Source organism: Tupaia chinensis, unplaced genomic scaffold (assembly GCF_000334495.1).
Source record: "Tupaia chinensis unplaced genomic scaffold, TupChi_1.0 Scaffold000061_1, whole genome shotgun sequence".
NCBI lineage: Eukaryota > Metazoa > Chordata > Mammalia > Scandentia > Tupaiidae > Tupaia > Tupaia belangeri.
This window is the reverse complement of record NW_006159519.1, coordinates 1,119,840-1,147,089: the sequence shown is the minus strand read 5'-3', so window position 1 is coordinate 1,147,089 and position 27,250 is coordinate 1,119,840. Positions and strand designations below refer to the sequence as shown.

At 41.2% G+C, this 27,250-nt stretch overlaps 1 protein-coding gene across 4 annotated transcripts in view; it reads left to right on the top strand.

Moving 5' to 3' along the window:
• The window catches only part of HOOK3 (hook microtubule tethering protein 3), a 102,081-nt gene that overhangs the window by 40,777 nt on the left and 34,054 nt on the right, over positions 1-27,250 (top strand). For 3 of the 4 annotated variants that reach the window (XM_014592749.2, XM_014592754.2, XM_006141641.3), the window contains exons 7-14: positions 6,442-6,504; positions 7,788-7,871; positions 11,482-11,645; positions 16,142-16,282; positions 18,063-18,264; positions 22,434-22,544; positions 23,973-24,060; positions 26,767-26,836. In XM_014592749.2, coding sequence (XP_014448235.1) covers positions 6,442-6,504; positions 7,788-7,871; positions 11,482-11,645; positions 16,142-16,282; positions 18,063-18,264; positions 22,434-22,544; positions 23,973-24,060; positions 26,767-26,836 — 923 coding nt within the window. The remainder of the gene's footprint in view (positions 1-6,441; positions 6,505-7,787; positions 7,872-11,481; positions 11,646-16,141; positions 16,283-18,062; positions 18,265-22,433; positions 22,545-23,972; positions 24,061-26,766; positions 26,837-27,250) is intronic. The other variant, XM_014592758.2, reaches the window with a different exon arrangement.

The window sequence follows — 27,250 nt, the reverse complement described above, 5'->3', positions numbered from 1 at the left end:
AAAAAAAAAAAAGAAAGAAAAGAAAAGAGAGCACACGTTTAAATTTCTCATTTGAATATAATTCTTAAGCATTCATTTATTTATTTTATAAGAATAAATATAATTATTTCTAATTTTTTAAAAGTGTCTTTCTTAAACTAAGAGTAGTAGACTAATTTCTAAATCTTATAGCAGCCCATCTCTCCTTTTTTTTTTTTAAAGAATTATTTAATTTAACTTCATTATTTTATTTTTTTGAAGTTGACCAGAGAGAGAGAGAGAGAGAGGAAAAGTGAGAAAGCAAGCTGCCAGGTCCAGGACTCGAACTGCAGTCAGCCATGTGGGAGTCTAGCAACCTTAACCACCATGCCACCTGTTGTCCCAACAGCCCTTCTTAAACTATTGATTTACCTCATATTTAATATTGTTTTCCTGTTTGCGGAAAATGGGTATTCAACTCCAGTCACACCCACAGCAATTTCTAAACAAATGTTTATTTTAATTGTAAAACATAAAACTATGGAACTAAAAATAAAATAGAGACTGTTGATTTCAGAATATGAGACTGTTTTTAATCATAAAAACAGTGAAAGAATCTGAAAAGGGAAATAAAAGCTGTATATAGGTCATGAATATGCAACTGATAGAGAAAAAATACAAAAGACAAACATTCGGAATGCTAAATGCAAATTAAGATAAAATTGTGATTTTTAAAAAAAAATCTTTTTACAACTTCTGGGACCAGCAGTTAGCGTAATGGCTATGTCGCTGGACTCCCACGTGGTCGACTGCGGTTCGCATCCAGACCCAGGGGCTTAAAACTCACGCCGGGAGCGTGTGCGTGCGTGCCCAAGATCCCGAGAGGAGAATGGAGGAGAAGAGATTGCGGCGTGACCATCCCCCCAGGGGGTGATTTCTCTCTTTCTGTCTTTCTGTCTCTCTGACTCTCTGGCGAGCCACACATGCCCTATAGCAAAAACCTCTCCAAAAAAAAAAAAAATCTTTTTACAACTTCTGACACCACCTATCCCAAATTGGGCCAAACTCCACAGGCTGGGGATACTGTTCCCACAGAGACAGCATCGCTCAGGGAATAGCCACAGGTGCCGGGTCCCCAGGCCACCCTCGCGTCTGACCAGCCAGCTACAGATTCAGAGGTTCTCTCCACCCTCTCAGGTTGGCATTCACTAGCGTCTCACAGAACTCAGGAAGGATATCAATGTTCTTTTTTAATTTGCCAGAGAGAAAGAGAGAGAAAATGAGAAAGCGCCTCCCGTGCGGAGTGGTCATGCCCAATCCCCTCTCCTTCATCTCTCCTTCCTTTCAGGACTTTGGACATGCACACACACATGCCTGGCATAGTTTTTCAAACTCCCGGATTCAGAACTTGAACTTCTCTGTCAACCATGTGGTATCCATGTGCCTTAACCACCAAGGCATGAGCTGGCTTCAGGATATCAGTTTTCTTATAGCAAATATAATATACTATAGCAAATGGATACAAATTAATTGAATGAGTTTATGAATTAAAATTTTTCATTTTTTAAAGTTAATTTCTTTCCTTCATAAGCAAGAGACATGATCTCACGTGTGCAAATATACACACCCTTGACAGAGTCTTACCACACTGCCCGCCCACACCCTCCGCCAGCCTGTCAGCCATCCAGGAGGGTCATAGGTACACTTTGTGTGTTCACGTCACCTGTGATCCAAGCCATGGGCCTTCCCATGGGACTCCAGCCTTGCATAGCCACACCCTGCCACGTGAGCCACTGCAGCTGGGCCTGCATTGGGCCAGCCAAAAAATGCATGGGTGAGGTCTTGGAGGGTATAAATGCCAATTTTCTGTTGTCCCCTCCCTGTGGAATCAGGTTGGGTCACCCTGTAGGCACATGGAATTGGTGGGGCATAGGTTATTTATGTATAAGTTTTTGAGGAACCGTCAACTTATCTACAGCAACTGCACCATTCAACATCCCCACAATAGTGTGCGAAGGTTCTGATTTCTTCCCATCCTCACCAACCCTGTTCTTGTCCATCCTTTTGATAACAACTCTCTTAGTAGGTACGAAGCAGTATCAGCTCATGTTTCCCTGTTAACTAATGATGTTAAGCCTTTTTTCATGTGTGTGTTGGCCACTTTTATGCTGTTGTCTTTGGAGGAATGTCTATTCAAGTAAATGATAGGGTTTTTGTTTGTTTGTTTTGTTTTTTAGGGTTGTTGCCATTGGGTGCATGTGCTCACCAGAAAGAGACAGAAAGAGAGAAAATGATAATCACCCCCCAGGGGGCATGCCCATATCACAGTCCCTTCTCCTTCATTCTCCTCTTGGGATTTTGGGCACACACACATGCACACGTACCAGGCCATTGGGTCCTGGACTCCAGCCACGCAGCCGGCCCTGCGAGAGTCGAGCACTTAACCACCATGCCATCTGCTGACCCTAGTAAACAGTAGTCTTTTAACTATTTAAATGCTAATAAGAAGTCACAAGAAGCAAGAACGAAAAAGAAGTTGAGATTATGAGGGGACTGGAAACAAATGGAAGAGGGTGTCAGAAGTAGGGGAGAGACCGAACTGAGCCCGGGTGGAGGGTTTGGGCCCGTAGTGAGGAGGAAGAATAGCTCTGTGTGGTAACAGGACAGAAGGAAAGGGTGGGCATGACTGCTACCAGTTTTATAGGCGAGGGTATAGGAAATTGGAGGATTCCTATCTGGAGACAAGAGTTTATAATAAAGTATGTGGGGGAGTTGGTGAAGTTTAAGTAGGGAAGGTTTAGAAGAATCTGTAGAGAATAAAGAGACTGCTGGTTGGGAACCCTTCCTGTTGGGGAGATTAGGAGGCCCAGCTGAGATTGGAGACCATTAATTAATAGTAACACCAATATTGTAGGTTTTTTTTTTTTTTTTAAGAGATTTTCACTGTAGGGCGCGTGCGCTCGCCAGACAGACAGAGAGAGACATAGAGACAGAAAGCGAGAAATCACCCCCCAGGGGGGATGGTCACGCCGCAATCCCTTCTCCTCCATTCTCCTCTCGGGATCTTGGGCACGCACACACACGCGCCTGGCGTGAGTTTTAAGCCACGGGGTCTGGGACATGAACTGCGGTCGACTACGTGGGAGTCCAGCGACATAGCCATTATGCTAACTGCTGGTTCCCAATATTGTAGTTTATAAACTTTTTTTTTCACTATCTCAGAACTTAGCAGTCAGGGCATGTGCATTAGATTGATGTTGGGTTGAGAGTTTGCCAGTTAGAAAGAACAAGCTCTGAGCAGAGTTGAGAACTTACTAACACAAGTCATCAGAATAGCAGACTATGAAATGTAGGTTTAATAGAGAAGGTAATTGATTTAATAAGCGATAACTGGGAATCTATGATTGAGAATTGGCCAGTAACAAGGAACGAGATATGGGCCAGCCAGGTGATGTGCTGGTTCAGGTGGCCAGATTTCACATGGTTGACTGCATGGCTCAAGTTTCAACCCAGCAGCTTGGGAAAAACAAGTTGAATGTGTGCACGCAGGTGTCCAAAATCCTGAGAGGAAAGTGGAGAAGGGATTGTGGTTTGGCCATCGCCCTTGGGGAGTGATTTCTTGTTTTCCGTTTCTCTCTCTGTCTGTCTCCCTCTGTTGAGTACACATGCTCCATTAAAATAAAAAATAAAAAGGAAAGAAAAAAAGGAATGAGATATGAAAAGAGTTTAGAATATTGACAAAATAGGGGCCAGCAGGAGGCATGGTGGTTAAGGCGCTGAACTCCCACATGGTCTACCACAGTTCGGGTCCTGGACCTGGCAACTTGCTTTCTCACTTTCTCTCTTGTAAAATTAAAATAAATAAATGAATGAATGAAAGAAAGAAAGAACGCAAAATTAAAATGATTCTTTAGAAGAATATTGACAAAAATCATTGATGTAATAGACCTTGAACTCTAGGTTAAATAGAGAAGGTAATTGACCCAATAAGCGATGTCAGGGAATGTAAAGTAGGCAGGTGGAGAGCCCCCAAAATAAGACGATGTTAGCAGAAGGAAGAGTAAACCAGGCAGCAAACCCCACGGTGTTCATCACAGAGCCTGAGCAGAACAGGGAGGGAAGCAGGCACGAGCGCGACTGGTGACGGACTGTGACCACGGGAGGGTTTAGAGGGCGAGGACCGAGGCCCTCAGTGAAGCTGAGGGACGGATATGCTATACATGAGATGAGAGATCTGCAACGAAAGCGGGAGATGTTTCAGAGTGAGATACCTAGATTTTTACTGAGTCGTGTTCATGAGTTATGGTAGCAACTAAAATGTAAGAATGAGAAAAGGAAAAAGACTGAAGGAAAATAACGGGGGTGGTCAGAAAAGTCATGACGTATTTTTGTTCTGTGCACAAATGTGTCATGATTTTTCCAACAGCCCAGTACCTCCTCCCCCTTCTACGTCCCTCTAAATTAGATGCATTTGCTCAGAGTACCCTGTCACAGCCCTCATCACACCACACTATGTTTATCTGCTGGTTTATCTTCCTGCTTGAACTCTGCTACGTGATTGGCACAGATAGGAAATTCTTCTTCTTTTTTTTTAAAATTTACTGGAGGATGTGTGCACTCACCAGAGAGAGAGAGAGAGAGAAAGCACCCCATGCTGAATGGTCATGTCACATTCCCTTCTCTCCCACCTCTCCCTCCTTCCAGGAGTTTGTATATGAATGCACACACCCAGCGTTCTCAAACAGCCAGGTCCGGGACTCAAACCATGAGGCTGGTCATGTGAGAGCCAGCTGCCTTAACCACCACAACATGGTCTGGCCTTAGCTAATTTTTAAGTATTTCAAAATTATAGAAGTGATTATTTTTATATGGTAATATAATATTTTTTTCTGAATCTTTCTTTTTTACAATGGATTTTTTTTTAATTGGAAGAAAACACTTTCTTAATTTTTTTTTATTCATAAAAAATTGGAAGCCATGGCTGGCCAGTGGTGTGGTAATTAAGGTGCTGGACCCCCAAACTACAGTTCGAATCCCAGACCTGGTGGCTTGCTTTCTCACTTTGCCTCTTTCTCTGGTCAAATTTAAATATAATAATAATAAATAAAATTAAGTAAAATAATTCTTTTTAAAAATTAAAGCCAGTTACTTTTACTCTTCTGGGATTTTTTTTTTTAATCTATTAATTGTGCTAAGGGATTTGAGGCTCTTGTTATCACATTTATCCGGAGCAGTGGTTTTCTTTGTTTTTTTTTTCTTTTTTTAATTTTAATTTTAATTTAATTTAATTTATTTATTTATTTTGGAGAGGTTTTCGCTATAGGGCATGTGCGCTCGCCAGACAGACTGAGAGAGACATAGAGAAAGAAAGTGAGAAATCACCCCCCGGGGGGATGGTCACGCCGCAATCCCTTCTCCTCCATTCTCCTCTCGGGATCTTGGGCATGCACGCACACGCGCCCAGCGTGAGTTTTAAGCCACCGGGTACGGGACACGAACTGCAGTCGACTACATGGGAATCCAGTGACATATCCATTAATTACGCTAACTGCTGGTTCCCTGGAGCAGTGGTTTTCAAACTTCAGCATGCATCAGATCTCCTGGGACTCATCACTACACCTAGTGCGGGGATCCCCTCAGAATTTCTGACTCAGTAATTCCAGTAGCATTTGCATTTCTGACACGTTCCCAGGCGGCGCTGATGTCGTTGGTCTGGGCTCTCACTTAGAGACATACAGAGAAAACGGTACAGCCAAACATAATGCTTCAGTTTTCTTGAAGGCTGAAATCACAAGATCTCACAGTAGCATGTCCCCCCATTTCTCATGGTCCCTCTCCCCTTTGTCCTTCAGAGAGAGCAATTGGAATCACTTGAGTCCGCCCTCAACATTGACATCATCAGAATTCTGTCCGCTTCCCTTCTAACTCCCTCACACGCCCTTTGGATCTTCTCTCTGCAACACAAGGGTGAAAGAGGCTAAGACGGAGTGTGTGTGTGTGTGTGTGTGCGTGTGCGTGTGTGTGTGTGTGTGTGTGCGCGTGTGCACGTGTGTGTGTGTGCACGCGCACGCACGCAGGGACAATAAACATTAGCCAGTTTGGGCTAATACTGATGCTGCCCATGTTTATTCTTTAGAAATAAATAGGTACTTAGTGTTGCTGCTTTTACTGAAAAGCCACTTTTTAAAGATTTAGCCACATTTTTAGCTTAGTAACTTTGAGTAATTAGATTCTTATGACTGGGCTTATGGTGAAAGTGAGCACCAGAACTTAGCCCACTAACTTCAAATGAAGGCATTAGGCTGGAGTGAAAAAAAAGTTCCAAACTCAAAAGCTTGAATGTATAGGAAACTGTTCCTTCTACATTTGTGTTTTTATTTTAGTTTTTCTGTCGTGACTGAGTGTTCCTCTTTGTTGTGTGGGCGTATAATGTGGAATAGCTTTTCTGCCTCATGGTTACAAGTATTTACCTTTTAATTTCAGCTGATGAGTAAAGAATCTCCTGTCTCTGCTGGAAATGATGCCTATGTGGACCTTGACCGCCAGGTATGTCATGTGCCTTGTTTTTATTCAGGTGAAGAGTAAAAAAAATAAGCATCAGATAGTAATATGGAGAGAGGGCCCATTGAAGTTGCTTATGGAGTACATTGGTATAGCTTTCTGAAAAATAGAAGAGCTTAAGCCGTTTTACTAATGGCTATTGCACATTATCGTCTAAGTTTATAATTAAATGTATTTATAACTAAGGTATTGTTTAACCCACCTTAGACTAGGCTGACTTACTGCAGATCCTACTTCCCAGCCCTGTTCTCTCTCCACTAGTGGTAGCCGTATGCCACATGTAACGTGGTGGATGCACCCTGGAGAGGCATGCATTTACCCTTATGATTGATTTATAGTGCAGAAGAGAGCTCACCTCTTACAACTGAAGGAGTCTCCTCTGCCCTACCCTTCATCTTTGTAAAGCAGTGAATCATCTGTCAGTAGATAATTAAATGCTCTATAGGAACTACTATATTTTTAAAGGAATTTTGCAATGTATTTTCATGGTTTTAACAGAAAAATGATTTTGTGATTTTAAAGAAAATGCTGTCAGTTGCACTGTTAGCTTCTATGTTTAAGCTATTCTGGGACATCTCTTCCAAAGCATAAACACAAATGACTATAGCTTTTGTCTCCTCTTATTTCTTCCCCATGGTTTTTTAATGTTTTGCAGAAAATCTTTGGAGATGGTATAATTTTAGCCTAAGCTGTAATATGTCTTTCTTTTACTTTGTGGTTATTTGGTTTTGAAGTTATCTTGGATGCGTTATTTTTCTGTATGTATACTATCCAGAAGTTTGATCATGTGAAATTATAATGTTTTTGTATTAAAATACTGCTATACAAATTAGCATGATGGTTTCATGTGACTTAAAAACTTGTGTTCAGTGTACTAGCTATGTATTCTAATAGTTAAAGCCCTTATGCATCTAGCATGTTTTACCAAGGTAACCTTTCTTAATGGTTAAAGAATCAGTATTACCAGCAGTAGTCCAGATTGAAGAAAAAATGTAAAAAAAAACAAAAACAAAAACAAAACTTGACATGGGGAAAGAGCCAATTCTAAGGACAGAAAAGGACAGACAAGACAGGATTAAAAGAAATTCAGTTAGAAGTGCCTTCTTGTGATTCTCGCAGAAGAAGGGTTCTTGATTTTCCCCCATGGCAAATCCACCCACCCAAGAAAGAAAAGAGGGGAAATGTTATAATTCTGTGTTGTACATATGTAATTATTAGTTGTTGCCACTTTGTGTTGCAATGTTTGTTATACCGCTGCATCTAACCAGTTGAAGAAAACTACAGAGGAACTAAATGAAGCTTTGTCAGCAAAAGAAGAAATTTCTCAAAGATGCCATGAATTGGATATGCAGGTAAGAGCACTGTTCCCTGTACCATCTGTTCGAAGCACACCACACCAGTGTGGCTGGACATGCTGTAACTGCCTTACGGCTCAGCGTGGCTATCATGCAACTCTAGAGAAGAAGAAGGGAAAGCAAGTTTCTGGTTAAAGATAGTAGACTGAACAAAGATGTTCATTTCCCTTTTTTCTTGCCTGCAACCTCATTAGATGTATAGTAAATGAATTAAAATAGTATGAACCCACAAGAAAAGAGACAGAGGAGGCACATCTCATGCACGTCTTTGTGATATCCTAGTTGACTGGCGCTCAAGTGGCATGGGTACATCAGAAAGCCCCATACGTAGTGTTTGCCGGTTTCCCAAGTAGAAATGCCCTTGCAGTGGCAGATTTTGAGTTATGACGGTTTTAGTGCCAGCTCAGGAGACTCAGGAATATCTGATAGCTTGGTGATGGCCAGCTCTAGCTCTCTTCCAGTCTTCCTCCACCTCTGAAAGCCCAGACAGGCAGAATAGTCCCAGTAGCTCAAAGGACCAAAGGAGTGCCATACCAAGGGCATACCCATAGGGGGCGCTGCGAGCAGCCGCTGCTGTAGCAGAACGCAAGAGACCTCAGGTGTCTCGGAAACTGGAGAGAGGCTGAATAACTAGCGGGGTTATACAGAATGTGCGGTTTCTTCAGAGTTCGTGGAAAATGTGTTTTGTGAGGGAAGCTATACACGGATTTAGAAGTTGTTGTTGTACCAAAATAAACTCACCTTCACTCCTTTTTTTCCTGAACTTTTTGAGGTCCCCTCACAGTCTAGCCTCCTTGTTGTGTCACCCACTGCAAATAGACTGACCTAAGCCAGGCTCCATGTTTCAGGGATCTTAGCAAAGAAATTAAACAAACGGGAGCGTAAAGAGGTTTGAGAGAGTATTAGAGTTGCAGAGTAACGTCCTTTTTATTCTGGCCTAATTTAGTAGAGGCCAGCTTCTTGTGGATAAGCCTTGACATGAAAACCCATACACGTAGAGCTTTCAGTGACCGTTGCTAATGATAAATATAAGCAGTTACAGTCCTAATTCCTAAATGTAAGGAGAACCTGCATTACCAAAGAGGAAAGAATCAGGATAAATGAAAACTTAACCTTGAGGAAGAAGAAAAATTTTGAAAAGTAGGGGAGATGTTTTCCTGTTTAATCTATTTAATACTGCCTCAGTGAAGATACTGTATCTGTAAAATAAGGATAAGAAGCTGCTTTTCTTTTTTTTCTTTTTTTTGGGGGTGGAGGTTAAAGATTTATTTATTTATTTTCATTTGCTATTACTGTTTTTTAATTTGATCAGAGAGAGAGAGACAGAGAGAGAGAAAGGGAAAGTGAGCAAGCAAGCAAACAGGTCTGGGACTTGAACCATGGTTGACCATGAGAAAGTCCAGCACCTTTAACCACTATGCTACCTGCTGGCCCCTCAAGAAGCTGGGTTTTTTGTTTTTGTTATTGTTTTTTTTTTTTTGGAGAGGTTTTTTTTCCTGTAGGGTACGTGCACTCTCCAGAAAGACGGAGAGAGACAGAGAGACAGAAAGCGAGAAATCACCCCCAGGGGGGACGGCCACGCCGCAGTCCCTTCTCCTCCCTTCTCCTCTCAGGATCTTGGGCACACACGCACATGTGCCCGGTGTGAGTTTAAGCCACTAGGTCTGGAACTTGACCCACAGTTGACTACATGGGAGTCCAGCGACATAGTCATTACGCCAACTGCTGGTCCCATCCCTTTCTGTCTCTCTGTCTCTGTTTCTCTGGTGAGTACTTACGCTCTATAGGAAAAATCTCTCTTTTAAAAAAAAAGTTGCCAAAGGTGCATGTGTTTGTCAGAGAAAGAGGGAAAACTACTGGTCCCTAAAATACATTTCTTAGAAGTCTTTTTGTGGACATAAGGTTTCAGTTCTCTTGAGCAAATACCTAGGAATGAACTAGCTCAGTCTATTATATAGTAATTGCAATATTAATTTTTTAAATTAAGAATTACTTAATTTTGAACCACCAGATGGCATGGTGGTTAAGGCACTGGAATCTCCCACACGAACAACTACTGTTCGAGTCCTGGACCTGGTGGCTTACATTCTTACCTTCTCACTCTCTCTCTCTTTCTCTCTCTGGTCAAATTAAAAATAAATGAATAAATAAATAAAGTTAAATAAATAATTCTTTGGGACCAGCAGTTAGCGTGACGGCTATGTCGCTGGACTCCCACATAGTCGACCGTGGTTCACATCCTGGACCCGGTGGCTTAAAACTCACGCCGGGCGTGTGTGTGTGTGTGTGTGCCCAAGATCCTGAGAAGAGAATGGAGGAGAAAGGATTGCAGTGTGGCCATCCCCCCGGGGGGTGATTTCTCGCTTTCTGTCTCTCTGTCTCTTTCTGGTGAGTGCACGCACCCTATAGCAAAAACCTCTCCAAAAAAAAAAAAAGAATAATTTTATTATATTATAATTATTTTTAAAATTTCCTATAGAAAGTTTGCATACGCACTCACCAGAGAGAGAAAGAGAGAGAGGGAGAAAGTGAAAAAGCAGACCGCTAGGTCTGGGACCCAGACTATGGTTGACCATGTGGGAATCCAACCCCTAACCACTATACCACCTACTGGCACCCAAGTTTAACTTCTTTTTTTTTCAGAGAGATATTTTTGCTATAGGGTGTGTGCACTCACCAGAGACAGAGAGAAAGAAAGTGAGACATCATCACCCCAGGGCGATGGCCACACCACAGTCGCTTTTTCTTCATTCTCCTCACAGGATTTTGGACATACACAAACGTGCCTGGCATGAGTTTCAAGCCTCCAGGTCCAGGACTTGAACTGCAGTTGACTATGTGGGAGTCCATTGACATACCGTTATGTGATCTGGTCCCTTCAAGTTTAATTTTTTTAAGAAGCTGCTTGGGACCAACAGATGACATACTTGTTATGTCGCTGGACTCCCACCTAAGTCAACGTAGTTCAAGTTCCAGATCCGGCGGCTTAAAACTCAAATCAGTGTGTGTGTGTGGCCAAGACCCCAAGAAGAGAATGGAGAAGGGATTGTGGTGTGGCCATTCCCCTGGGAGATAATTTCTTGCTTTCTGTCTCGTCTCTCTGAGAAGTGCACGTACCCTATAGTACAAATTTCTCTTAAAAAAAAAATAAAACTGCTAATCTGTTTCCCAAAATATTCTAAATATTTTATATTCTCCCCAGAAGTGTGTGAAAATTTGGTCTCACCTTTGCCAACACTTAGTACAGTTAGTCTTTTTTATTGTATCCGTTCTAGTGTGGGTGTGATGATAGAACATATTGGTTTTCATTTGCATTCCTTGGTGACTAATAGTGGACTGAGGAAGACCCAACCTCAGTGTGGTGTACACCACCCAGTTGGCTGGCAGCATGGGAGGGACAAAGGGAAGCGGGAAAGTCTCTCTCCTTCTCCTTTCTCTGCTTCTGTCAGCCTTGTGATGTAGTCATGGGACTGTTCCAGCCACCAAAATTCAGGAGCCAAATAAACCTCTATCCCTTACAAATCACTCAGTCGCAGGTATTTTCTGTCTAGCAATGTATTCTCAGACTAATAAAGAGGAAACGACTGCTGTCTCTGTATTCCAACAGGTTGCAGCACTGCAAGAAGAGAAAAGCAGCTTGTTGGCAGAGAATCAGGTATTAATGGAGAGACTTAATCAATCTGATTCTATCGAAGACCCTAACAGTCCAGCGGGAAGAAGACATTTGCAGCTCCAAACTCAATTAGAACAGCTCCAAGAAGAAACATTCAGGTATAAGAGCTCTCATGGAAACCTGGGTTTGAAAGTGAGGGAACCGTCGTTTGGTATTAAGACGGTATGAAATGTTAGGGCTTCTGGATAGCCACGACCAAGGAGGTAGTGTAACAAACAACCTCCCCAAACCTCCCCCACGACATGAAATAGCTTCCCCTCTAAGTAGAAATCTGTTGAAGCTACACTCTCAATATTATTTGAAGATGAAATGCCTTAGTTTGCCAAATAACTGGGAGTGAAAAGAAGAAACCAGACATCAGCCTTGCATCCAGCACCCTTGTGCCCCCACCCCCAGCTTTGTGTAAGCAAAGGCAGACTGGGCAAAGAATTAGAAAAAGGCAGTGGGAGAATACTAGTGACAGGTCCTGAAGTGAACTGCTTTCAGCGGGGAGATGAAGTTTGCCCATAGTTTAAAATTACTTTAAAAAAACGCTGGGAGAGGGTGACTGGGCAGAGTAGACCACACACTGCAGGGCACAGGCGCAGAGTGCTGCAGCTTTTTAAAGGGCCAGACACGGAGAGCCGGAATTTAGAGGCTGATGCCCTTTCCAGGCTCACGGGGTAAGGAGCTATAGTACAGAAGTGAGGTGCACAATTTCCAGAGATAGACTTCTTAGAGGGACAAGCTGACTTAAAAGGATAGGCATGCTTCAAAAGCACAGTCTTCCAAACGCATCCTTTAGGAGAGCAAAGGCCAACGGGAAGGAAGAAGGGCCTTCCAGCAACCCAGTGGGGAATGGGAAAGAAGAACAGGGAAGTTTGTGTTCTGAAAGACAAACAGAGCTATGAAACTGGAGGGCTGGCAGTACGGTGGAAGGACTGCGTTATGGCCTACTCGGTGCGATCCTGGCTCTTACCTAGCCCTGGGTCCCCAGTGATCAGACAGCAATGGAAATTAAACATCAGTGAGAGTTTGACTCCGCCAGCTCACCCAGCTGCTAGCCTTCATTATTTCTCAATGAAATATTTCTGAATTTATTTTTTAGTTTTGCCTTAGTAGGAAAAAATAAAAAGCTTTCTTGGTCTCAGAAACGTTAGAAAAGATCAGTTCTCTGTGGTTTACATGAGCAGTTCAGTAGTGTCCTAGGGTTCTGGAGGTTTTCCGAGACCATTTCAAGAGTCTTCAAGGCCTCTCAGTTCTAACTACATTTCCGTGCAGGGATGAATTTTCCTCACTTCAGCCAAAAACAGTAGGTCATGAAAGATGAATATAGGAACAGATACAAGAACCCAACTGTCTTCATTAAACAGGGTAGTAGAATTGCGAAAGTGTACAACAGTGCCACTCTTAGCACTCTTTTGTTTTAGAAAGTAAATCTATTAGGTTGTCAAAGAAGTCATGACATATTTTTCTATGTAAAAATGTTATCTATGTTTTAATTGTCAGAGGGCACGAGAACTTGCCAGAGACTGATGGGGGTGGGGTGGGGGGCAGAAGCACCCCTCCCAGGGGATGTTGTCCCTTCTCCATTTCTTCATTTAAAAAATATATATATTTGCTTGCTAGAGGGTGGGGGAGTGAGAAAGCATCCCCCTCAGGTGGGAAGACTGTGCCACAGTCTCTTCTCTGTTCTCCTCGTGGGGTTTTGGGCACACATGCACACGTATCCCAGTGTGGTTCTCAAGATGCCAGGTCCAGGACTCAAACCATGCAGTCATCTATGTGGGACCAGCCCCCTCAACCCCACACCACCCGTGGCCCCCATTTCTCCATCTTGTCGATGTGTTTTTCAAGCCTCCTGGGCTGAGATTCAAACCATCGTGAGCCATGAGGGTTCTGTATCCCTTAACCACTAGGCCATGAGGCCAGCCCTCTGTTTAAACATACTTTGTCTTCGTTTTCTTTGTTATTTTGAATTTTGCCAGAGGGTACATGTGCCTCCCAGAGAGAAAGAGAAAGCACCTCCTGGGGGAATGATCACTGCAATCCCTTATTCTCCACTTCTCCTTCATTTTGGGATTTGGGGCACACACCCACATGCCAGTGTCTTTTCTCATGCCTCCAGGTGGGGACTCGGACCACACGGTCCTTAGTGTGGGATCCAGCTGCCTTCACCACACCTACTGGCCCCTTTGTCTTCATTTCTAAATAAATATCGATAGATAAAACCTACATACAAGGTTTTGGGGGGTCTGCAGTCATTTTAAGAGTATACACATTTACTCCCACATTCCCCTTCTTTATATACCAAAGGCAACAAAAATAATTTCTTAAAAAGTATCAGTATCGCATTTATAAATATTCTTTTTTAAAATTGCTAGAGGGCACATGCGTTTACCAGAAAGGAGTCAGTGCACCCAGTGGGACGCGGTCACATTGCAGTCCCTTTTACTCCATTTCTCCATCCTGTCGTGATCTGGGGGCACTCAGCCTGCACTCCCAGAGTGTTTCTCAAGTTGCTGGAGCTGGAATGTGACCTGTGATCAGCCATGTGAGTTCCAGGTGCCTTAACCACTAGGCTACCATACCAACCCCTATGCATATTCTTTAAATGGTCCTAAATAAAACAGTAACAAATTATTCAGTCTAATATATTGAAAACTCTGACAGGAGGGGAAAATGAAGAGGGGATTGCAGTGTGACCATTCCTCTCACTTTCCCTTTCTCTCTGAGCACATGAGCCCTCTGGCAAATTAAAAGAAAAAAGATTTAGGTTAGATATTTTGGCAGGAAAAATTACTTTCCTACATTTCATCATATACCAAAATGAATTCTAGCAAAATTAAACGTTGATGTTAAAAAATGAAATGATTAGAAGTACTAACAAAAATGTAAATTTTAAAGTAAAAAAGCTTCTTAAGCATAAATGAAAACACACTGAAGTATAAGATTGATCAGTTAGGGGCTGGCAGGTGGCGTGGTTGTTAAGGACGCTGGACTCCCACATGGCCAACTACAGTTCAAGTCCTGGACCTAGTGGCTTGCTTTCTCAATTTTCTTTTCTCTCACTCTGTCCCTCTCTGGTCAAATTAAAAACTAAATAAATAAAGTTAAAATAAATAATTCTTTTAAAAAAAAGATCAACTACGGGGAACCAGCAGTTAGCGTAATGGCTATGTTGCTGGACTCCCACGTAGTCGACTGCGGTTAGTGTCCCGGACCTGGTGGCTTAAAAAACTCACGCCAGGCGCGTGTGCGTGCGTGCCCAAGATCCCGACAGGAGAATGGAGGAGAAGGGATTGCCGCGTGACCATCCCCCCTGGGGGGTGATTTCTCGCTTTCTGTCTGTATGTCTCTCTCTCTGTCTGTCTGGCGAGCGCACGCGCCCTACAGTGAAAATCTCTCCAAAAAAAAAATATATATATATATAAAAAAAAAAGATCAACTACATAAGAAAAGACTTTCTGTTATTTATATATATAAAATCAAGACTTAAATAATTAACTATAGAATGTTTGTGACATGAGAGACAAAGAGTGTTGTATCAATAAATCAAAGGAAGAGTGTGTGTGAAGTCAACAGACTTGGCTGATGAGGAACAGTGAATTTCACCCTGCACCTGCAGAGCATGGTCTGCTCAGCCAGCCTGCATTCCGCAAGAATCCCGTTAGTTCCCTTTATCCGGTTTCCAGCCAGTTACCGTCTGCTGGCCCCTGTGCTGCTCCTGGGCAGTCACTTCCGCTGGCCACGTTGTATTGGTCGTTGAACCTAATCTCGCACTCTCACTGCAAAACCCACATTGCAGTGGACCCTCAACTTGTCATGATGGTCCTGAACAAAGCTTTTCTTACCCTGCTTTTAAAAAAAAAAGAAGTGCGAACAGAATTATTACTACTGGGGAGGAAATATGAGTAGCAGTCAGAATGGAGGATAGATTCCAAAATGTTGGTGGAAGTTGTCTAGATTAATGAAAGGCTTTTTATTTTCTTTGGTTTTCTGTATTTTACAAATCATGAATAAGGAATATGTGTTAATTTCATAATAAAAATCTTAAATAAACCATACCTGCAGTATTTTGGAAAATCACTACTTGATGTCTAGCTTCCTGATAATGAAATGATAGTTAGCTCTCTGTCACCTTTCCCAGGCCTTAGAAAAGTGGAATTTATTGGGACTAGCAGTTAGCATAATGGCTGTCGCTGGACTCCCATGTAGTCGACCACGGTTCGAGTTCCGGACCCGGTGGTTTAAACTGATGTCAGGCGTGTGTGCATGTGTGCCTAAGATCCTGAGAGGAGGATGGAGGAGAAGGGATTGTGGCATAGCCATCCCCCCCGGGGGGGGGGGGCAATTTCTCACTTTCTGTCTCGCTCTCTCTTTCTGGCGAGCGCACGTGCCCTATAGCAAAAACCTCTCCGAAAAATAATAAAAGAAAAGTGGAATTTATTTTTATGACAGTTAGGACTTAGAAATAACAGCTTTTGGCCACAAAAGTAGGAGAGTTATTAAAGAGCTTATTCTCGTGTTTTATGTTTTTATTTTCTTTTGCTATTCTAAGGAGAATTATGAGATAGTAAATCATGCTTTCTTGGTCTATTTTGTTTTGGTACAGACTGGAAGCAGCCAAAGATGACTATCGAATTCGCTGTGAAGAGCTGGAAAAGGAAATCTCTGAACTTCGGCAGCAGAACGATGATCTCACCACACTGGCAGATGAGGCTCAGTCTCTGAAGGATGAGATAGATGTTCTTCGGTAAGCAGCCTTCCCCTCGCTGTGGATTCCCAGGCCTCCACCCCCGAGCAGCTCTCTCAGTATTGCAGACTCGAGGCTCTCTGAGCATACAGGCGTGTGCAGGAGCTGGACCACGTGGGTTCAGATCCCGGGCTGCCCTTGCTTGTACCTGCGTAGCTGTTTTCTTATCTGTAAGGTGGGAGTAATACCCATACCTCCCTCAGGCTGATACAAGGAGGTGAGTGTGTTTATGTGTGCACACTGCAGTGGGTATCTGGCAAATAGGTGTATGTGTGAGGTGGAAGTTCCTGTGAGTGTCACCTCACACCGGGGTAGCACTGCAGCTTTTCTTCTTACTGGTTCTTCCTGCTGGTGCTCTGAGCCCTCCAGTCCCTTGGTTTTCCCTTTTCTCAGATGTTGTCACACCCCACGAGGCTGCATTTTTCTCCCTGGTATCCCTCCTCCCTGCAGTTATCTCTTCACAAAGCGCCTTACTCTCTGCCGTCTCGGTTTTCTGCCCTTGTACTTCTTTCATAATCTCCTGCCATCTGTTGGGTCATTCTAGCCCTCTGTATTTTCCGCTTTTGCTCTTTGAATGCAGAGAGTGAATAGAGTGGATCACAGAGAGTTGCAGTCTGTCCTCACGTAAGTTCATGATGCTCGCTCTTCCCATGTTTTCGTCACCAGCCCACGTTCTGTTGCTCATCATCAGACAGCCCCACCCCTTCTCATGTTGCTGGTTTGTTTTAGAACCTTCTCACCTGCCTTTCTGTGTGCCCAGCCACCCACCCACCCCCACTCAGTAGTCTCAGTAGATGGCTGGTCTGCTGCACAGAGGAGAGGCCTGAATTGTGGAGCACCCCATTGTCCTGCACCCAAACCTGCCCCTCTGAACTTCCCTGCATCCCCTCCTGTCTCCTCTGTTCTGCCTCTAGCATGTGGATCTGTTACTCTTCCTCCTGTTCAGGGCTAATGTCTTCTTAGTGCTCTGGATTTCAACCCTTCTTGCTTACACTGAAATTGTGTTTTATCACTTATTATTTCTCCATATCTTGACTCCTCTTCTTTGGTATGCACACATACGTTTAAGTCTCTTTATCTTTAAAGCAGAAAGAAATGGCCAGCCCATGGCCTGCTTGTTAAGGAGCTGAATTCCACGTGACCAAGTGCTTGGTTCGGATCTGGGACTGGGTGGCTTGAGAAACACCTTAGGCATGTGTGTATGGGTGCCCAAAATCCCAAAAGAAGTGAAAAATAGAGAAGGGATTATGGCATGACCATTTCTTCAGTGGGTGCCGATCCCCTTTCCTTCTCTCTTTCTGTCTCTCATTGTTGATTCTTGCACCCTTGGCAAAAAAAGAGAGAGGGAATCATGACTGTCTCCTTCCTCTCAGAACCAAATTTAGATTACATAAGGTAAAGTTACCTTCTCTTCTCAACTCCCTAAAATTTTCTCTGGCCTGTGTGCCTCTAGTACTCAACTGAAACCACAGTTCCTGCGGTCACTAATAATATACTAGTTGCCAAATCATGTGGACATTTCACAGTTTAGTTTTCTTCTGTGCTGCGTGTCACTCTGCTGGCTACTCCCTCTCATGTGCTTTCTCTAAATTATGTAACATTCACCATCATACATTTTACTGTTATTTTGTTTATATCTTTTAACCTTGGAGTCACTTTCGGTCTGACAGGTTCATTAGAATGTATTGTTTCCTGGCAGCCGGTCTTGGTTTACCACTGTCTAAAACAGCTTTACAACTATGGATGTGTTTCTGATTTTTAGTTTCTCATCTTGTTCTAGGCATTCTTCCGATAAAGTTTCTAAACTAGAAGGTCAAGTAGAATCTTACAAAAAGAAACTAGAAGACCTTGGTGATTTGAGGCGGCAGGTTAAGCTCTTAGAAGAGAAGAATACAATGTACATGCAGAACACCGTCAGTCTAGAGGAGGAGCTGAGAAAGGCCAATGCAGCTCGAAGCCAGCTCGAGACATACAAGAGACAGGTGAGCGTGGGGACAATTCCTTAATGAAGGTTTCAAGCAAGCTCTCCATTATATAACCCAGAGCTTATCAAAAATCTACTAGTGTTTATTTTCATGATATTCCATTTTTTGCTTTTTTTTTTTTTTTTACTTTTTTTAAAATGGTATTTATATGTACCTACTGTATATTTAAAGCACTTTAATCTTAATTCTTATCCAGAAGCTGTCGATTGATCTCTATAGTTAATTCTGAGTTGTTTTTTGTTTTTTTTGAAATTTTAAAAATTTATTATGTGATACTGAGAAAATACATAAAACTGAAAAAAAAAAACACCTGATCTCCTCTATTTTCTTTACAAAGATTTAAAGTTTGTTTCTCTTTAGGTCTTTCATTACCCCGAGTTGATTTTGGTGGAGGGATCCAGCTGATACTGGTTTTGTCTGTCTGGATAGCCAGTTAGCCAGCACTGTTTATTTAATAGTCCATTTTCCACCTGAGTTGCACTTCTACCTCCTATATCTTACGTTTTCATATTATATGTGGGTTTGTTCCTGGACACTCTCTGCTGTTCTGTTGATCTACTTGTCTGTTCCTACCCCGGTACACTGTTTTATTTCTTAGAGGTTTTTAGTAATTTTAATATTTGGTAATACATCCTTTTTTTTTAATTTGTTTTCCAAAATTGTTTGTGCGGTCTTGGCCTTTCGCTTTCCTGCTAAGCCCAGAACCTTTGGCAATTGGATTTTTGTTAAAACTGTCTGCTAGTTGGGGAGGGTTGACATCTTTATGCCAGAGAGTGTTCCTGTCTCTGAATGCTGTGTATTTCCATGTATTAAGGCATTCAGTGTCTTTCAGTTAAGTTTCTTAAAGATCGTGCACATATTTTGTTGCATTTACTCTTATGTACTTTATACTTGCGGTTGTTCGGGTAAATGCAGGTAAAGATACCACTTTCGCTTTGTTGCTGTTGTATGCTTACTCTGCAGCCTTGCCAAATTCTTCTATTACTTTGATGTCTATAGATTCTCTTGTCAGTAGTGATGTAGTCAATAAATAAAATCAGTTTGTTTCTTTCTCTTTTATACCCTGTCTGGCCTTTAATACAACTTTGAGTCGAAACAGTAGTAGTGGGAGACTATTTTGTAGTTGATAATGTACAGAATATTTTAAGTATTTAAGCAGTATAGTAGGAGGATTGCTTAAAGATTCTATAGCTACCTTTTATTAGGATAAAGAAATTCTATCGTATTCCTAATTTGTTCAGAGTCTATCTTAATGTATGTTGGATTTAATTGACTACTTTTCCTACATCTATTGAGAGAATCCTGTGCTTTTCCTTCTTTCCTTTAATGTGGTAAATTATACTAATGAATTGTTTAAGCTTAAACTATCCTTACATTCTTGAGATAAACTTACCTTGGTTACTGTGGATTTATTTTTTGTTTTCATGCTGTTAGGTTTGCTTTGTTCATTTTATTTCAAATATTTTGCCTCTGTAATTTATTTGAAATTTCATACCTCAAATTTTCTTTATCTGGTTTTGGTATTAAACTTGTATTATTGGAGAGCAATCTTTTACCATTCTAAAAAGAATTTGTGCAGAACTAGAATTTTTTGCTGCTTCAAGTTTTAAAAAAATGCCCTGTAAACCATGAATGGCTGGCAGGTGTTTTTAATGGGTACACTTTTTTCCAATGCTTTATCACGAAATTTCTCAAGCATACAATGAAGCTGAAATAACTAATATACTTGAGTATGAACTGAGAAGTTACCCAGAATAAATATATCTTTAAGAAGCTATAAATGATATGTATGAAATATAAAATGAGGAATGAGCTAATTAGAGTTCCAGAGGAGGAAATAGAAAGGATTAGAGGAAGACATTTGAAGTGAAGGATGGCAAACATTTTTTTAGGACTGCTGAAGGATATCAGAATTAAAAAGAAATGTATACTGGGGCCAGCCCGTGGCATGGTTTAGGCTGCTGGATTCCACATGGCCAACCAACCACACAGAGTCCTGGACCCAGGGCTTGAGAAACACGCCAGGCATGAGTGCATGCATGCCTGAAGTCCCAAAGAGAGGGAGAGATGAAGGAGAAGGGGTTGCAGCGTGACTGTTCCTCATGGGGATGCTTTCTACCTCTCTTCCTCTCTGTCTCTATGTCTCTATCTCTCTTCAGTGAGTACACACACCCTCTGGCAAAATTGAAAAAAAAAAATCTACACCTAGAAATATTGTAATGAAACTGCATAATACATTAAGTCTCTCTGTTTCAGATCTGGTGCTCAATGTATTTTTTTTTTTTTTTAATGATGTTTTTCCCTCTACAAGTTCTCTTTTGTGTGTGCTCTCTCAAAGCTTCCTCATCATTTTTTAATGTCTCTAGTTCCTTTTTCTAATTTAGATTTCCTCTCTATTGTTTAAGTATCAAGCCTAGTGTACACACACACACACACACACACACACACACATACATATATATATATATATCGTTATCTGATAATTCCAATCTGATGTCCTTGGAGATCTTATTCTGTTTGGTTGTGGTTATTGCTATTAATGTTTTCCCTGATTCTTGTTCATGCGGCTTATTTCTTTATGGCTTCTTAATTTTGGATTTTACTCTTGAGACTACTAAGGGTCCTGGTTGAGGTTGTGTTTCTCCTAATAATATGTCTGTTTGCTTATCTACTTTTCTTAGTATTACCAACCAGAATTACTTTGAGTGCTTGGCTTAGGTTTTCCCAGACAAAGCAAGTAATGAAAATTCAAACACACATCCATGTACATGGAGTCAAAGTTCATGGAAAATGGGTATTATGCAGAAATTATGCATGGATTTCAGATTTTTTTTTAAGATTTATTGTCATTGTTTATTTTATATTTTGTATTTTTTAAGAATTATTTAATTTTATTTTATCATTATTATTATTTTAACCAGAAAGAGACAGAGAGAGAGAGAGAAAGGGAAAGTGAGAAAACAAGCCACCAGATCTGGGACCTGAACCATGGTTGGCCATGTGGGAGTCCAGCACCTTAACCACTATGCCACTTGCCGGCCCCTTATTTTTTGTTTTTTGAAGTTAACCAGAGAAAGACAGAAATAGAGTAGGAAAATGAGAAAGCAAGCTGTCGGGTCCAGGACTTGAACCATGGTCAACCATGTGAAAGTCCAGCTGCATTAACCACTATGCCACCTACCCGCCCCAATTTCAGAGTATTTTTGCAGCGGGATCAGCAGTTAGCGTAATGGCTATGTCACTGGACTTCCATGTAGTCGACCACAGTTCAAGTCCCGAACCCAGTGGCTTAAACTCATGCTGGGTGCGTGTGCATGTGTGCCCAAGATCCTGAGAGGAGAATGGAGGAGAAGAGATTGCAGCGTGGCCATCCCCTCTGGGGGGTGATTTCTCGCTTTCTATCTCTCTGTCTCTCTCTGTCTGTCTGGCGAACACACGCGCCCTATAGCAAAAATCTCTCCCCATCCCCCACCCCAAAAAAGAAGAATGTTTTTGCAGCAAAATAATAAACTCATACTCTAATTCCATTTTCCATGAACTTTTTGAAGACTTTTGTATGGTTAGGCTTGTAGGCCATGTTTACAAATGGCCACATTAAACTTTTTAAAATCCAGCGAGCTCAGTTTACTTTGCCAGCTTGTGGATTTAACCCATCTCTTCACTGAATTGCCACTTTTTAAAGGCCAAGGTGGTTTAATACCCACGTGTTCCCTGTTGAACCCATAGCTCCAGGTTCCTGGTTTTGGCACTTGGCACCTCATGACGCCTATAACTTCTGCACGAACTTCCCACTTCCGGGGTAGCCCCTGAGGATTCCCTGACTTTTCTGTAAGCTTTGCTGGTACAGTCAGAGCCTCCCCTACCAGCTCCTGCATTTCTTTTATTTCATACAAAAAGAGTCTCAGACTACCCAGTTACCGATATTGCTGGAAATGAATGTTCTACAGATTGTTTTGTAATTTTGAACAGTTACTCTGAGTGGTTCTAGGTTCCCAAATGGTATCTGGGCAGCTTTTTTATTCCCAGTTTGTCCCATTGTGTTTAACTATTGGATCATATACAGTTATTCACATATCGGTGGAGAAGGGGTTTTCTTAGACCTGTAGAAGAAAATACTGATAATTTCTATTCAGATTTTAAAAATTAATGGTATCTTTCTATATCAGGTAGTAGAACTGCAAAATAGATTATCTGAAGAATCAAAGAAAGCAGATAAATTAGATTTTGAATATAAGCGGCTAAAAGAAAAAGTTGACAGTCTTCAAAAAGAAAAGGATGTGAGTATATGTATTAGGCATTTGATTTTGAACACCACTAAGGTTAAGACGTATTATTCACTGTATTAATTCCTTCTACTTGTGAATTTAAAAAACTAGCATTTCTATTTACTTTTAAATAAATAGAAATAGATTTCCATTTGTGTTTCAGAAATAGGTCTAACATAGAAGATAAAAAAAATATTTTTACTTCCATTTTCATTTCTTTGTATGTATTTGTCTCTTCTACCAATATTGCCTCTCTCATATTGCTCTACTCATGATTTTTAATAAGTTTGTGAAGCTTTTCTGTTATCTTTGTGATTAATATAGAAGAGACTCCTTTTTTCCTGCATATTTTGAACCTTTTAAAAAGATTTTTACTTTGTCATGCATATTTATAGACTTTGTTTATTGGTCTTATATTTGATGAAATGGATATTAAGAAATTACTTATTGTTAAGGATAGTTTAGGCAGCTTTCAGGTTTTTTGGTTTTTATTTTTGTTTTATTTTGTTTTGTTTTGTTTTGTTTTGTTTTTCATTTGCCAGAGGATGTGTGTATTCACCAGAAGGAGATATAGAAGGAGAAATCACCTTTCCCTTCCCCCACAATGGGGCATCCTGTTGGGATTTTGGGTTCACATACACACATGCCTGGAGTGTTTTTCAAGGCACTGGAGCCAGGATTTGAACTGTGTGGTTGGTCATGTGAGATAGGGCTCCCACTTAATCACTAGGCCATGGGACTGGCCTGACAGTTTTGATTAATATATTTTATTGTAAGTAGCGTAGTGCTTTGTACATAGTAGATATTCAGTATTGTTAAATGGAAAAACATTAATTTATTACTCCCTCTACAACCTTTACAGAAAAGATCAAGAGGTGGGCTGGCCCCATAGCATAGCATTTTAAGGAGCCAGATCCCACATGGCCAACCGTGATACAAATGTGGGGCTCTGGTGGCTTAAAAATCACACTGGGCACAGGTATATATACGTGCCCCATATTCTAAGTGAAAAGAAAAAGATCAAAATAATGAAGATATCAGGCTAGCCTATGTTGTGGTTAAGGTGGCTGGATCCATTTGACTGACTGCATAGTCTGAGTCCTAGACCTGGCAGTTTGAGAAACACACCAGGCACATGTGCTTGCATTCTCAAAATCCTGAAAGGGAGGAGAAATGGAGAAGGGACTGTGGCATGATCATGCCTTATGGGGGAATGCTTTCTCACTTTCCCTCTCTCTCTGTCTTCATCTCTTTCTTTGCCTCTGGTGAGCGCATGTGCCCTCTGGCAGGTTAGAAAAAAAAAAAAAAAACCCAAACCCTAAAATAGTGAATGTATCTATGCTCATTATTGTTTATCATTTTATTGGGTAAGGCGAAGACCATTGATGAAAAAATTCATAAAACTTGAAGCTAACCTTTCGTATTTATATCTCTCTTCAGAGGTTAAGAACAGAAAGGGATTCTCTGAAGGAAACCATTGAAGAGCTTCGTTGTGTACAGGCTCAAGAAGGGCAGCTTACAACTCCAGGTGAAAATATTTTTGTGCCCAAATGAGATGATCGATTTCCAATGGTATTAATAAAAAATATTAGGTTCACTTCAAGATAACTATACCAATAGAGTAAAATGAAAGCTTGGTGGAGAGGCAATAAAGGTGATAAAAAATCTGAAGTATTAACAGATTGATGACCAATAGGCGACAGTCGTATGACTGGATTTTTGAAACATTGGTCAGAAGTGTAAATATTTGTTAAATCATCTGTGTTAACATGGGAAGTTTGGGGCTGGCAGGTGGCCTGGTGGTTAAAGGCGCTGGACTCCCACATGGCCAACCACAGACTGAGTCCTGAACCAGGCAGCTTGCTTTCTCACTTTGCCTCTTCTCTCTCTTTCTGGTCAAATTGAAAATGATAATGACAAATAAAGTTAAATAACATTTTTTTAAAAATGAAAAGTTTTATTCTGAAAATTTTTTGATGGTCTAGAGGGCCCTCAGTTCTGTGAAATAAGTCAGGCATAGAAAAGAATGTTCTCTCTCACATGTGCAATTAACAAAGAGTTGACCCCATAGAAGGGAAGAGGAGAGGGGCCAGCTGGTGGCACGGTGATAATGCAGTGCTTCACGTGGCTGAAGCCCCGGAAAAGCCCTGACTAGGGAGTCCCAAGGTTTCCCTGTATGTACCGGCGCTTGCTCACCTGTGATCTGCCTGGGTGGGGCTGGAGATGGACCCTGTGGGGTTGCCAGTTCTTCCTTTCCTTTAGTGCATAGGGAAAAGTTTACCAAAGAAATGTAAGACTTACATACTGAAGACTGAAATACACCTCTGAGACCTAAATAAATGGGGAGAGATTCCATATTCAAGTGTTGGAGAGTCAGTGTAGTTAAAGTTGCAGCTCTCCTCACATTCAGGTAAAGATTCGAAGCAGTAGCGATCAAAATCTCAACAGACTTTTGAAGAGACTGACAAGCTGATCTTAAAATTTATATCAAAATCTTAAGAAGCTAGAATAACCCCCCAAAATTGAAAAAGTTTGTACATCTTGATTTGAAAATTTACTATAAAACTTCTTCAATCAAGGCAATGTGGGACTTGCCTAAGGATAGACATAGAGATGGAATGAAAGGAAAAATAGAATGAAAGGAAAAAACACATACCCATCTCAACCAATGCAGAAAATGCACTTGAGTAAGTCCAGTACCCATTCATAACTTTTCTTGTTTGTTTTTATTTCCTTTTTTTCTTTTTAGGTTTTTGCATGTGCACTCACCAAGAGAGACAGAGAGGGAAAGTGAGAAATCACTCCTCAAGAGGAATGGCCATGTCACAATCCCTTCTCCATTTTCTTCTCTGTATTTTGGGCATGTATACACATGTGCCCAGAGTGATTTTCAAGCCTCTAAGCCCAGGACTTGAACCGTGGTAGGCCATGTGGGAGTCTAGTGCCTTAACCACAATGCAACCTCCTGAATACCCCCTCCTTCATGATTTTTAAAACTTAATAAAACAGGAAGAGATTTTTCTTAACATGGTAAAGATCATATACAAAAAATCCACAGCTGACATACTCAGTGTTAAAAAACTGAACGTATTTTAAGACTCTGAAGAGGAAGATCCCCACTTTCTCTCCCTTAGTTTCACTTAGTACTAGAAGTTATAGCCATAACAATTAGATAAAAACAAAGGAAAGGAAGAAAGAGAGTACATCTTTTGTATATCCTCATGCAAAAGAATGAAGTTGGACTATTTTATTACACTTTATACAAAAATTAACTCAAAGTGCATCCAAGACCTAAACATAAAAGCAAGGACTAAAACTTCTGGGAGAAAATAGAGAGAAAGATCTTCATGACTTTCGATTTGGCAATGATTTCTGGAATTGATACCAAAAGCAAAAGCAACAAGAGAAAAAGTCGATAAATTTGGACTTCTTCACAGTTAAAAATTTTATACATATAGGATGCTATTAACAGAATAAAGGCAGTCCTTAAAATGGGAGAAAATATTTGTAAATCTGATAAGCTATTAATATCCAGAATGTGTAAAGAATTCTGACAACAACAAAGAACAACCCAATTCACATATGAGCAATGCACTTAATGGACATTTCTCTAAAGAAAATATGCAGATAGCCAATAAGGACATGAGACAGTGCTCAGTGTCTTTGGTCGTTAGGAAAATGCAAGTCAAAACCACAGTGAGGACTAGGAGTTAGCGTAATGACTATGTCACTGGACTACCATGTAGTCGACCGTAGTTTGAGTCCTGGACCCGGTGGCTTAAACTCACATCAGGCACGTGTGTGTGTGTGTGCCCAAGATCCTGGGAGGAGAATGGAGGAGAAGGGATTGCAGTGTGGCCATCCCCCCGGGGGTGATTTCTTGCTTTCTGTCTCTGTCTGTCTCTCTCTCTCTGGCAAGTACACACACCCTGTAGCAAAAAAAATGTGGAAACAACCCACTGTAAATGGAATGGATAAATAAATGTGGCATATATAGAGAGAATGGAATATTATTCAGCCATAAAAAGGAATGGAATTCTAGTTGCAACACTGATGAAGCTTTAAAACAGTATATTAAATAAAGTAAGCAAAAGTAACAAAAGGAAAATATTATACTTGTATGAGGTACGTGGAATGAGAAAAATCATTGAGACAGAACTTAATAGAGATTACGAGGACCCAGAAGGTGACCATGCTCTCTTTTAACTTTGTATTTGTGTTTATGTTTTTATAGGGTTAATGCCTCTGGGAAGTCAGGAGTCTTCGGACAGTCTGGCCGCAGAGATCGTGACCCCTGAAATCAGGTGAGGAGATGCTCAGTCACAGTGCACCGTATTTCTGGAGAAAACTTACTCTCCGATACGGAGGGTCAGTGCCTTCTTCTTTGTAGCTGACCCTTCAACCTGAACTCTGTTAAATTTCCATGTTTTCAGCATGTTTGAAGCTTTCTTCAAATGGCTCAGAACTGACTTCCTCACTTTAATACAACAGTGCTTTGGCCCAGTTGCAGTGGAGCACAAGGCCGTTCTGCCAGGCTGGAGGCTGTGCAGGAGTCTGGGGTTTGACTCTCGGGTTGATCCAGGCATAAACAGACACACGTGCGAACTTGCCCACAGGAGAGTACAGCGTGATGAGCCCTTGTCAGAGATGCTTCTCTGTCTCTGACTCACTTGTGAGAGAAATTAATTAAAAAAAAAAAAAAAAAAAAAAAAATAAAA